The following is a 14129-nucleotide window of genomic DNA, read 5'->3' as shown; positions in this document are numbered from 1 at the left end:
AGGATAAATCTTTGCAGTATTAACAAGTTTTAAGCTTTTATGACCTAGTAAAATTGATCATAAAGGGAAGTGTGACTGTAATTTCACAAAAGCCATTAAAATATAAAAATAATGCCAACATGCAAAATTGGCTCTTCATCTGTGAAGACCTTTGTTTTCATTTTAGCTTGAGTCTTCAGTTCTTGATTAACAAAAAGCAAATTCTATGTTCCCTCTTTGTATCGTTCAGAAACTGTGAAAACCCAAAGTGTTCTCTTTACTGTCAGGTAGCTAAAGAAAAAGGTTCCTCCTAAGTATGGTATAGAAAAAGAACATTGTATCTGGAGTTGGAACACTTGGGTTCAGGTCTTAGCTCCACTATTGTGTAGGTGATATTAAACGCTTTCAGTTACTGGAACATGAGGACAATAAGGATAAGCTTTATGAACAGAACATTGTACCATACAGAAAATGATACGTAAATTTTATTGTGGGCACATGGAGTAAATTTCAAGAAAACTAAGCTGAACTTTACTTCTAAAATGATAGAATCCAATGTCTTTGGGTTTTTTTATATGCCTAGGAGAGGGATTTAAGAGAATATTCCTTGAAGATACTAGTTCAGTATCCTCCCACAATTAAGAACACTGAAGGATTCCAGAAATCAAATATTCTATACATGTATAAGGTCATGGTTTAGCCTACTTAAATTATTGTTTCTCTCCAAACCTTGAATAAGGCTTATGAGCTACAGAAGAGAGTATGTGTTCAACAAAATCCTTTACTAGAACTAAGGAATATATTGTGAAACTTGAAGCGGAGGTTTTAGGATAAACCGCACTGCTTCATATAAACTAAAAAAATAGGTTTAATAACAAATTAATTTATGGATGACAAAATTATGATGATATTTTGCTGTGTTTTGGGGTTGTATCTATGGATTGGTAGAGAACCATTAGAATCCTAATTAGGAAGTGTGAATTCTAGTTCCCATTTTCATTAAATTGTTAAATTTTTTTTTTCTTTTTAAAAATATTTTATTTTTTTCCAATTACATATAAAAACAGATTTTAAAATATTCTTTTAAAAAACTTTTGTTCCAAATTCTTTCCTTCCTTCTCCTAACCCTGATGGAGGTTCAGACTCTGGAAACTTCTTGAACTCCCCTGAATCTTCCCACTTAACTGGGCATTTCGTACTCAAATTTATAGCCTAGTCCTCCTGAATCTTCCCATTTAATTTGGCCTTTCGTACTCAAATCTGGCCTTCCATTGTCTGTCACCTCTGGATTGCCCCACCTGTTTCCTACCCAAGCCCTCCATTGTCTGATATCTCCTGATTACCTCCAATTGTTTCCAGTCTTTGACCAGATACCCCAGTCCCTTTGAGGCTCTCCTTGGACTTCTCAAGACCCTCCCTAAACCCCTCTTCCCATTACCCTAGACTACCAGATCACCCCCAGATCCCTCCTACAGTCTTTTTTCTATATTTAAGTTCCATCTCGCCTGCATGAATGCGCTCAGATACAATCCAGCCCAGACTCTGTCTAGCTGAGATTCTATCTGGCCTACTTGTGAATACAAGCGTTAATGCTTAGGCTCCTTAAGAGTCAACTCAGTATGGCAAAACTTTAATAAACTTTGTTATTCTTTGGCTTTAAAAAGGCTTGTGTCGAATTCATTCAAGCAAGACCTAGCGTGTTGGTATTTCGGGGTCCCCAGCACCCCGAACCTCAACAGCCGCTCTTTGAGAAGTTAAGCAGTTTGATATAGCTTATACAGTAATGTAAAAACATAATTCCATACTAGCCACGTTGCAAAAAAAAAACAACACAAAGAAGAAGCCTAAGAAAAATAAAGGTTTAAATTATGCTTTGATCTATAATCAGACTCTATCAGTTCTTTCTCTGGAGGTAGAGAGCATTCTTCATTTTCAGTCCTTCAGAATTGTCTTAGACTCGTTGTATTGCTGAGAATAGCTAAGTCATTCAGTTGATTATCGCATAATATTGTTATTGTATGCGATATTCTCCTGGTTCTGCTCACTTCACTTTGTATAAGTTCATTCAAGTTTTTCCATACTCTTCTGAGAGTATCCTGCTTATCACTTTTTATAGTACGGTAATACTCCACCAAAGTCGTATGCCACAACTTGTTGAGTCATTTACCGGTTGAGGGGCATCTTTTCAATTTCTGATTCTCTGCAACTACAAAAAGAGCTGCTGTAGATATTGTACATGGAGATCTTTTTCCTCTTTTCCCCCTCCTCTCCTTGGGCTATGACAGACTTAGTTGTGGTACCGCAGGTATGCGCAGTCCTTGTTCCAAATTGTTCTCCAGAATGCTTGGATCAGTTCACTTCGCCAACAGTATCCCAGTTTTTCCACATCTCCAACATTTGTCGTTTTCCTTTTCTGTCATACTAGCCAATCTGATGGATATGAGGTGATACTTGAGTTGTTTTAATCTGCATTGCTCTAATTAATAGTGATTTAGAACACTTTTTGTGGGTGTCTTTGATTTCTTCATCTGAAAACTGCCTGTTCATGTCTTTTCAAATGGAGAATGACTTGTAGTCTTATAAATTTGACTCCTTTCTCTATATATTTGAGAAATGAGGCCTTTATCAGAGAAACTTGCTGTAAAAAATTTTTTGTCCCAGTTTCTTGTTTTCTTTCCTTCTAATCTTGGCTACATTGGTTTTGTGTGTGCAAACTCCCTTTTAATGTAAGGGAAATTATTCATTTTACATCCCATAATGCTCTATTGTTTGAGAATGAATTCTTCACTTAGATATAGATCTAACAGATATGCTATTCCATGCTCCCCTAATTTGCTTATTTTGCCACCTTTTATGTCTAAATCATAAAATCTGTTCTGCTGTCCTATTCCATTTTGTGGACAAGTTTGTCGCATTCACTTTGACACTTAGGATTACTGTGTTTTTTCCCTCCATCCTGTTTCTCCCTCCCCCCCATACCCATTTAACTTTCTCTCTTTCCTTTCACCTTGTCACTCCTCATAAGTGTTTTAGTTTTGACCACCAGGTCCCTTAGTCTGCCCCTCCCTCCTTTCTTATCCTCCTCTCCTAATTCTCTGTAGTGAGCTTTTGTGCCTTATTTTCCATTTGTCAGTTATACTTTTTAGGGAATCTTTCCTTCAATGAATTTTTGTACATCTTTTTTTCTGTGTGTCCAGTTCTGATTTTTAATGACTTCTTCAGTGAATTTTTGTACTTCTTTTACATTTGGCCAATTCTGCTTTTTTAGCAAGTTCTCCTCAGTAGAATTTTATGCCTCTGTAACCATTTGCCTTAAGATTTTATTTTCTTCAGTTTTTGTGTGTATTTCTTTTACCAAGCTGTTGACTCCTTTTTTTGTGATTTTCTTGCATTGCTGTCATTTCTTTTCCCAATTTTCCCCCTACCTTTGTCGTTTGGTTTTTGAGCTCTTCAGAAATTCTTTTTTTGGGGGGGGGGAGGGGAGTGCTGAGATCAATTCACATTTTTATTTGAGATTTTGCATGTAGCTGTTTTGACATTGTTGTCTTTTGAGTTTGTGCTTTGATCTCCCCCATCACTGTAGTAACTTTATATGGTTAGATTCTTTCCTTTTTTACTCATTTTTCCAGCCTTGAAAAAAAGTCTCTTGATTTTTAACTTGATATTAAAGTAGGGCTGTGCTTCCAGGGTAGAGCAGGCATTGTGCCAAACATCCTGAGTATAAAAAAGAATCTAACCATATAAAGTTACTACAGTGACAGGGAAGATGAAAACACAAACTCAGTGCAGTCAGGTGGGTCCATATAAGGGCCATAGGGACTGGAGCTGTGTATATCAAGCATGCTTGCCATCCATATTATACAGTATTTTTACTCAGGTGAGCCTATCCTAACCTCCATGATATTTTCAAATAGCACCTATCAGTCCTGAACAAAGTAACAAGCATAATTATTAACTTTTTAAAATTGATTTAGTAACCGTGGTAATGAACCTTTATTGATAAGCTGGTGAGCAAATATTTTGGGTGTTTTGAATCTTGAGAGATTAATCCTTGGAGGAGTGACTGTTTAGAAATTAGTGATATTTTAGTAATTCAGGATTTTTCTTCCTGTAATATTGACTTGCCATTATGAATAAGACTTCTGTTTGCCAAGTTGTCATTGTCTTCCTCTTTTTCCTTTCTTATTGGCTAGGAATTTCACTTTTAGATTTTACTAATCATTTTTATGACACCCCAAAAAGAGTCAATGCCAATAAATACTTTACATGAATAAAATACAGGATTTGACTGGTAAAAAATATTAAATCTAAAATGTATCGAAAAATAAAATAATTTTAGTGGTTAGTAATAAGATACTGAATTTGGAAAACTAACATTTGTATTTTTTTTAAAGTTAATAGCATAAATATTGGTGAAGTGATGATTGCGGTGAAAATATGCCAATATAATTTCTGAAGTTCATGGAAGGAGAAAAGGCTCTTACAATCTTTAGGACATTTAGCAATGCTGAAACTTCTGCTACAGTTTAAATTCAACTAAATTAAGCTCACCTTTTAAGTAAATTTGGTACATATGATTTGTAACAAGTAAAATACTTAGAACACTTCATGTTGTTCAGTTCCACGTTTCAAACACATCAAACTATTTTTAAATTCCAAGCATGGCAAATCTTTGTCACTGATTTTCAACATGCAATTGTTTGTTATCCTAATTCTGTATTTCATCATTTTCAGTCTGGAATAGAACTGTTTGTGAACAGGCTTGACTCTGTGGAATCTGTTCTTCCTTATGAATATACTGCGTAAGTGTTTTAAAGTTTGTTTACTTGTAAAGTTTTCTATGTCTCATCAAAAGATGTTTGCATTTTAAAACTTTTGTTGATATTTTTTTCTCCACAGAGCATGTGGAAACATGGCTTTTAATGTGCTCAAATTGAAACTGCTGGGCATTAAAAGTTTTAAAAGGAGGCATGTTTAGTTACACAATATTAAAATATGAACTGCCTTTTTGTCTGTTTTATTCCATGAGATACGCAGTTACTGATTAAAATGTTGTTTTCCCCTCTTGTTTATCACATTAGAAACCAAGCTACTGTTAGTTAAAACTATTTGAGCATTGTATCACGTCACATACATTCTTTATTTTAAATTATCTTTTAACCTCTCTAAACAGTTTTAGCCAACATTTTTTTTAAGTAGATGGAAATGGAGAAGCTGAATTTAAAGATTTTTTTAAAATTACTTCAAAAATACAGGATATTTTTTCCCCAGAATTAGGAAGAATCTTTAGAACTAGAAGGAACTTCGACATTATCTAGTCCAGTGTTTATTGATCTTCGGTACTTGATAAATTTTTACATGTCTGTAAAAAAAATTTTTTAATGAAGGTTTTATTTCTCAAAATCTTTAAACATAAAAAAATCCTTCTTCTGTCTCACTCCTCCCAAACCCCCCTCGGTGCTTTTTACTTTTGGGCCTCCTCATTTCTTTGTTATTTAGGTATTTTACTTGTCTGAAATACAATTTGCATTATGAAACAATGATCCCTGTAGCCTTTTATTTTAAGGGTAAGTAACCTGAAGCCCATTAAGGTTAAGTGGTTATTGTGGACTTATTCCCACAACTAGTTAATAGCCAAACCATGTCATCTAAGGCCTGCTGTATTACTCATTCCACTCTGGCACAGAGAACTACACTAATTTATTCCAAGCTAATATATGTGCATATACCTTTGGGAACTAGAACTTACTTGGGAATGAAAAAAGCTCCCTTTTTTGTAACATACAGAAGAAAGTACTTTGAAACCAACAAAAAAAAATAACAGCTTAAAGAGTTGTCCTATAGTTTATATTTTATAGTAAAGTAATATAGTTTAGGAACATAAGTAACCAGATGGGATTCTGACTAGAAGGTTTGTGTACTGAAGTAGATGCATTGAACATCACTTACTCTTATCATGAAATCTGTTATTTTAATTAATATGGGTGATTTGTTTTGTTTTATTTTTTCTCTTGTTGAAAAACCAATGCTTTCTTCCTTTCCAGGTTTGATTTTTGCCAAGCAGCAGGAGGAAAACGTCCATCTGAAAATCTTGGTCAGGTGTTATTTGGGGAAAGAATTGAACCTTCTCCATATAAGGTTTGTATTTATCATTATATGTAATTGTAAACTAAGCACTCATTTTAATTATTCTTGAATTTTATTGACATAAAAATTCACTGAGATACATCTTATTAAAAGATGTGATCTGGTGTCAGAATAAGTCAGCACATGTGGGCCCTATTAGACACAAGCAGCAGTATTGTTAAATTTGGAGGATCCTAATTCTGAAATGTTTTACTAAAGTGTATCTTTTTTTTTTCTATTTTCCTCCTTTTATTTTTTTCTTGTACTTATTTATTTATTTATTCATTTATTTCCAGTGTTCCACAATCACTACCATACAGCCTAGATTTTTTCTTTCTCTCCCTCCCTCCCACCTCCTCCCTCTCTCCCGAGAAGGCATACAATTTTATATAGGTTCTACATATACATTCCTATTAAATACATTTTCACCATAATCACATTGTGTAGAAGAATTATAATGAATGGGAAAAATCATAAAACAAACCAAAACATAATACAAAAGAAAATGATCTGCTACAGTCTTTGATTGAATTGCATAGTTCTTTCTCTAGATGTGGAAGGCATTTTGCCTTAAAAGACCATTGGGAATTTTTTCAGTCCTTGCATTGCATTGAAGTTCCAAGTCTACCAGAAAAAGTCCTTGCACACTGTGGTTGTAGCTGTGTACAATTTCTCTTGGTTCTGCTCCTTTCACTTACCATCAGATCGTATAAGTCTTTCCAGGCCTCTCTGAAATCTACTAAAGTGTATCTTAAGAAATTCTTGCTTAAGAAATTGTTTGGAGACTTTAGTCTTATTGGCTAATATGTTTTTCAAGGAAATAGCTGTAACATCGATTCTGAGATCTTCTTTGTGTTTGCCTAGGGATTAACAAGCAACTAAAAGAAGTCTTTCTTGAGAGCTGACTATTGCCCCTGAGCTGTTGATGCAGAATAAAGTTACAGACTTCAGACAGCTCAAAAATCACAGAGGAAAAGACATCAAAAGCCTTCAACCTAAGGAGGTGTTTTGATCTTTTAAAAATAGGTTTGAAGGATAGATTACTCTCAAAAATAAAACATTATGTAGAATAATTTCTTCTTTGTGAACAGTGGCTGTATTTTCCTTCACCGCACAAAAAGAAACTATTCACTATTAATAACATAGTCTTTGTACGTTAGGGATGCAGGAGCAGATAATCAAATCTGAAACAAAGTTGAACAGAAAGAAATTCTGAATTAAGCATTATGAATATGAATCTGCTTTCCTCCTAGATCTCTTTAGATTTCAAGCTGGACCAAAATAGATAATCATATAATAGAACTTAGAGGGTCTGAAGGGATCCAGATGATCAGTCACTCAAATGAGAAAACTAGGGCCAACAGCAGTTAGGTGCTCAAGGTAACGTAGCTAGTTTATGGCAAAGCTAGAGGGAGATGCTTTTTCCGTTGTACCACGAAGTTTCTATTAGTACATTTTACTTTGATTGCCCAGAGTTCTTTAGGTTAAAGTATACTGCCTAGTTTTATTATTTGCAAGTACAGTAAAATTGCAGCTTACATACAGCCTAAAAGCATACACAGAGTGGCCCTAAAGTCTCAATGCAGTATTTGAAACCTAAGTACTTAATTAAGCATTTTTCTACTGATTTCTTTTTTCTTCTCATCAACAAGATTAAAAGCTCCATTAGAACAATAATTAGATTTTTATAAATAGGTATTGAAGGAAGTAATAAAACAAATTGTATTCAGAGACTCATCTTGAATTATAATTTGTTTTATGACATTTATTTTAAAAGTATGTTTTATCACAGTATACCATATTATTCATTTAAAAATTGATTGTTAGGTTCATAAGTTGAAATAATGTGGAAGAACCCTAAATTTTGGGGAGCCTTTTGTTTGAAAAAAATCCCAATTTTTATTTTAAATTTTGTTTATTCACAGTTAAGATCTTGAAAGTTGACAGAGCAAGAAGTATTTTGAATATAAAAGATAAAGCGAAACACATGTTGGTATTAAATTAATGAGATTTCCCCACATCACTAACTCTATGCTTATTTTTAAAAGCCTTTAGAGTGTTCTTCAGAAAAGATTGTGATTATTTTTACTATTGATAGAATAATGCTCCATTATTTTCTACCTTTTTGTTTTTGTTTTCTCAAGACTGAAATCAGTGAGCTGCCGGACTAGAATTTCTATCACAAAAAAGAGAGGAAAATATTGTTTATTAAACAGGAAAATAAAGTAGATGATGAATGTCTTCTAAGAGTACAGAATAAGATTAAATTTTTTAATTTCTAAAAGTATTTTTTATTTTGAGGGTATGGCATATTTATGATTAAAGTTAATTTTAAATGATTGGAAGAATTTTGTGTTCAGTGTGTGTGTGACATAGCTGTAAGTATGCCTAGGTGTCTTCTATTAATTGACATTTCATTTTATTTTAATACAGTTTTCATTTAACAAGGAGGAAACCTGTAAGCTTGTTTGTACAAAAACATATCATACAGACAAAGCAGAAGACAAGCAAAAATTAGAATTCTTGAAAAAAAGTATGTTACTGAATTATCAACATCATTGGTAAGACATGGAATTATTAGTAGGCCAGCTTTTACCTTTTCAAGATGATATGTTGTCTGCCTGATGTTAAATTTTATTTTATAGGTGAATGAAAGTCTTTGAAAAATGACAATTTTTATGCCTTGAAATTTTTAATAAGTAACATTTAGCTGCATGTAAAATGGAAATTTTTGATTTAAAGGATGTTTATTTAACAACTTAAAAGATCGTTTGGATAAATGTATTATTCTTTGTTACTGGGACATATAGTATAATAATTCCTTATTCTAATCCTATACCATTCTCATTTTTTGTGCATTTGAGAAAAGAGCTGAACAGGGCTCCCAATGAAAACTTAAAAGGGTTTAACTTTAGACCATGTAGATTATGTATGTATTTCAGAGATTCCTTTTGTATTGCAGGGATGTTGTGTATTTCAGGGATCATTGGTCTGGATATCGTAATCACCTTGTATCACAATTACCTGGAGTGAATAGACTTTACATTGGTACATATTGCTGGTTCCCTCTTTAGTAGCAAGAATTAATATTTTTCTGAGGCAGATCCAAGATGGTAGAGTAAAGGCAGGAACTTGGCTGAGCCCTTCCCCAATCCTTCCAAATATCTTTTAAAAATTATACTAAACAAATTCTAGAGCAGCTGAACCCACAAAAAGACAGTGAAACAAATTTCCAGCCTAAGACAACTTGGAAGGTTAGCAGGAAATGTCTGTTGCACCAGGATAAGAGAGGCACACAGGTCATGCCAGTCTAGACCAGGCTCCTGCAAACCCGGAGCAGGTTTCAGGGCAAATGAATCACTGGTAGCTATGGTGGTTTCTAGACCTCTCAGCCCATAGATGCCAAAGACAACTTAGAAGGTCAGCAAGAAAGGTGTCACACCTGGGTGAGAGAGGCATGCAGTCCAGCACAGGCTGCGCCAGCACAACCCTGACCACAGCAGACCAGGAAAAGGTCTTGGGAATGATTGAATCAGCAGTGGCCACTTTCAGAGCTCTCAACCCATAGATGGTAAGGGGGTCAGACAACTGGTCAGGAGGAGATAACAGGGGTCTTTCTGCTATAACTGGGGCAGAACTCTGTTGCTTTGTCCATACTTAGATCCAGGTCCCAGTCCTGGGTGGCAATCCTAGGGCAAGGAGGAGCACAAACATAGCAGAACTTGGGGGCACAATAGAGGGGGGACCCTTCTCATCATTCCAGGGGAGAAAAGAGTGCTTGTGGTTGCTCATAGACCAGAGCACAGCTCAGGAAAGTAGTAAACAGCTGTATTTACCTCATACCACCTTGGAAGAATTGAAAACTTACAGGTCCCTTGAAGTATCTCTGAAAATAGCTGCACAAAACCCTTGATGCTTGGAAAAGTACTCCCTCCACCCTGAAAGCAGAGCCCTGCTTTTAACAGAGAGTAAAAAGATAGGTAATAGCCTGGAAAAATGAGCAAACAATGGGAAAAAAAAACTTGACCATAGAAGGTCACTGTAGTGACAAGAAAGATGAAAACCACACTCAGAAGAAGACTATAAAGTCAGAGCTCCTACATCCAAAGCTTCCAAGAAAAATCAGAAGTGATCTCAAGGTATGGAAGAGCTCAGAAAGGATTTTAAAAATCAAGTAAGAGGTAGAGGAAAAATTGGGCAGAGAAATGAGAGTGGTGCAAGAAAATCATGAAAAGCAAGTCAAAAGCTTGCTAAAGGAAACCCCCCGCCAAAATACTAAGAAAGTAGCACCTTAAAAACAGACTAGGCCAGATGGTAAAAGAGGTTCAAAAGAAAATAATTCTTTAAAAATTAGAGCGGAGCAAGTAGAAGCTAATGACTTAGATATATCAAGACACAGCAAAACAAAACCAAAAGAATGAAAAAATAGAAGGCAACGTGAAATATTTCACTGGAAAAACAACTGCCCTGGAAAATGGATCCAGGAGAGACAATTTAAAAATGATTAGACTACCTGAAAGTCATGATCAAAAAAAAGGACCCTAGACACCATCTTTCAAGGAACTATTGCGGAAAACTGCCTTGACATTTTAAAACCAGAGGATAAAATAGAAATGGAAAGAATCCAGTGATCACCTCCTGAAAGAGATCCCAAAATGAAAACTCCCAGGAATATTGTTGGAAAATTCCAGAGTTGCTAGGTCAAGGAGAAAATATTGCAAGCAGCTAGGAAGAAACAATTCCGGTGTAGTAGAGCCGCAGTCAGAATAACACAAGATTTAGTAACTCCTACATTTTAAAGGATTAGAGGGCTTGAAATATGATATTTCAGAGGGCAAAGGAGCTAGAATTACAACCAGGAATCACCTACCCAGTGAAACTGAGTATAAAATCCTTTAGGGATTATTACCAAAAAAAAAGATATTTAATGAGATAGAGGACTTTCAAGCATTCTTAATGAAAAGGCCAGAGCTGAATAGAAAATTTGATTGTCAAATACAAGACTCAGAAGCATAAAAAAGTAAACAGGAAAGGGAAATCATAAGGGACTTAAGGTTAAACTGTTTACATTCCTATATGGGAAGATATTTGTAACTCATAAGACCTTTCTCATTATTAGGGCAGTTAGAAGGAGTGTATATAGACAGAGGACACGGGGTGAGCTGAATATGAAGGATCGATATCTAAAAACTTGGGATTTATCTAAAAATAAAATTAAGGAGTGAGAGGAATATATTGGGAGAAAGGGAAAGGGAGAGGTAGTATGGGCTAAATTATCTCATATAAAGGAGTCAAGAAAAAGCTTTTACAGTGGAGGGGAAGAACAAGGAGGGTAGTGGAGGGAAAGGAAGAGGTTGAGGAGTGAGTGGACCTTACTCATCAGAATTGGCTCAAAGAGGGAATAACATACACACTCATTTGGGTATTGAAATCTATCTTATCCTGCAAGAAAGTAGGACGGAAAGGAGATAAGAGAAGGGCAGGATTGGGGGGTGGCGTGTGTGGTAGAAGGGAGGGCAGATTTGGGGAAGGGTAGTCAGAAGGGAAACACTTGAGGAGGGACAGGTTGAAAGGAGAGAGAACAGAATAAATGGGGGGATAGGATGGAAAGAAATACAGTTAGCAATAGTAACTGAAAAATTTTGAAGTAAGTTTTGCTGATAAAGGCCTCATTTCTCAAAATATAGAGAATTGAATTTGTACAAATAAGAACCATTCCTCAATTGATAAGTGATCCAAAGGTCTCATTAATTTTTAAGATGAAGTAAATCAAAACTATCTATAGCCATGTGAAAAAATGCTCTCACTTGATTGGAGAATAGCTTACACCCTAATTACTCCCCCCCCCCCAAAAAAAAACCTTTCTTTGTAACAAGGGAGAATAGCAAAACAAAATAAAGTGGCACGTTGACCTTATCTTAGTATTGTGTCCTTTTGTACCTCTAGTTCATTATCTCTCCACCACGAGGTGGGAGACATGCTTTGTCATTAGTCTTAGGAAACCATGAGGTTTCTGCATTGACTGCATTGACCACAGTCCTGAAGCCTTTCAAAGTTGTTTTCCTTTTTGTGATTGAGGTTATTGTGTTAGTTATTCTCCTGATTCTTCTAATTTCACTCTGTGCCAGTTCATGCGTGTCTTTCCAGGTTTCTTTGAAGCCATCATATTTGACATTTCTTAGAACACAATAATATCCCATTTCATTCATATGCCACATTTTTTTCCAGCCATTCCTCAGTTGATAGGTACCCAATCCAAAGAGAACAGATGCTCATTGGACAATTTTTAAAAATTCAGTACTTTTTTATTTTGTAATATAATTATTCTACTTATTCAAAACATTCAGACCAGACCAATATTATTTGAATAATCAAGGTGAAGATTATCTGTTGTTTGAATAGTTGAAAATAAAGAACTGTTTTTTTTTTCAACTGAAAATCTTCTAGTGGGTTTATCTTTGGCAATATGAATTCCTTTAATCCTACTCTTCAATGGAATAATTTATTTTCCTCCTGAACTTTCTAGTCTGTGGCATTTTATATTCTTAACATGCACTCTCAAACACACACGCAGTGTTTATATAGTTATGTAAATAATTATCAGAGTACCTATAATTATAGAACCATAAAATCATAGAATCTTAATACTGAAAAGAGGCTCAGTGATAATCTTATCTAATCCTCATGTTTACAGAACAGGAAAATGAGGGTCAGAGGGAAGGGGTAACTTGCTTAGTGGCAGCTGGTGAGTGTTACCTAGAATTAGGACCTAGGTCTCAATGGAAGATCCATTTCCTTTTTTTCTGGTGTAATGGATCAGGTGCTTTGTGTGGAGTCAAGAAGACCTGATTTCAAGTCCCACCTCTGACACTTATTAGTTGAGTGATAGGGACAAGTAATTTCTCTGACAGGAAACTTGTTAAGGTCTGAAGTCATGTGTGGGTTGAGGTTGTGGAGGGTCTTACTACACTAATGCATAATAGGTTATTTTTTCACCATTTTCTTAATACCATTTCTTGTGGGCGGAGGTAATCATCGATAGGTAATACGCTGTAGACTCTTTATATTTATGATTCATCTTTTCATTTCCCTTTGGATTAACCATAGTTTTGTTGAATCACAGCCATATAAGATCACTGGAGTAATGTTGATGTTAAAAAAGACTGTGTGTATAAAGAAGCAGCTTGGGATCTTTGAAGGTGCTACTTAGTTTCACAAATGCATTATTTGAAGGACTATTGCAACTTGCACATAAGAGTGTCTGAAAGAGTCATTCCAGGTCCCGGAATATTAATAGTTAATAAAAGGTTTTGTTCTGGGAAATTTGGATTAAGTCAAAGGACTGTATGTGAGGACCTAGAGGGTCACACGTAGCCTTGAGGTCACAGGTTCTCCACCCCTGTTCCAGGACATCCTCTGTGACCATGGCAAATACCTTCAATGAGTATATGTCCCTCCCTTTTCAGAGAAGCACTAATCAGAATTTTTAAAATATCTTTTTTCAATTAACAAGCGTTTATTTTGTCCCCCAACTTCTCCCACTGTACTGCCCCGCCCAAGGAAAAAGAAAAAAAACTTTTGTAACCAATAAGTATAGTCTAGCAAAACAGATTCCAGCATTGGCAATGTCTAAAAACACGGGGAGAGCATCCTTCATTGTCGGTCTTTTGACATGGTTGATCATTGCAGTGATAGTTAAAGCATTTATTAAACGTTTATCATGTTTATCATCACTAAGAATACAAATACAAACAAACTTACCTTTTAGTAGGGGAAGAATTCTTAAATCTTTCAGTTTTTTGTTTTTACAGTGTTATGGTATAAACTGTTCTTCTGGTTCTGCTTACTTCCCTCTGCAATAGTTAAAGTCTTTCCAAGTTTGTCATTTCTTGTAGTGCAATAAGGTCATTACATTCATATACCTGATTTGATCTGCCATTTCCTGGTTGTTGAACATCCCATCAAAAATAAATTTCTTTAAAAAAATTTTTTAAATTGTATTTTCAGTTCCAAATTCTCCTCTT

General features: G+C 35.1%; 1 protein-coding gene across 1 annotated transcript in view; it reads left to right on the top strand.

Moving 5' to 3' along the window:
- TM9SF2 (transmembrane 9 superfamily member 2) overlaps nucleotides 1-14129 on the top strand; it is a 68807-nt gene that overhangs the window by 21916 nt on the left and 32762 nt on the right. Inside the window, exons 2-4 of the mRNA XM_072622049.1 lie at nucleotides 4714-4781; nucleotides 6024-6117; nucleotides 8539-8666. Of these exons, the coding sequence (XP_072478150.1) occupies nucleotides 4714-4781; nucleotides 6024-6117; nucleotides 8539-8666 (290 nt within the window). The remainder of the gene's footprint in view (nucleotides 1-4713; nucleotides 4782-6023; nucleotides 6118-8538; nucleotides 8667-14129) is intronic.

The sequence above is a fragment of the Notamacropus eugenii genome, chromosome 6 (assembly GCF_028372415.1).
Source record: "Notamacropus eugenii isolate mMacEug1 chromosome 6, mMacEug1.pri_v2, whole genome shotgun sequence".
Taxonomy (NCBI): Eukaryota; Metazoa; Chordata; class Mammalia; order Diprotodontia; family Macropodidae; genus Notamacropus; species Notamacropus eugenii.
Note: the sequence above shows the minus strand (reverse complement) of the source record. Positions and strands in the feature narration are given on the sequence as shown.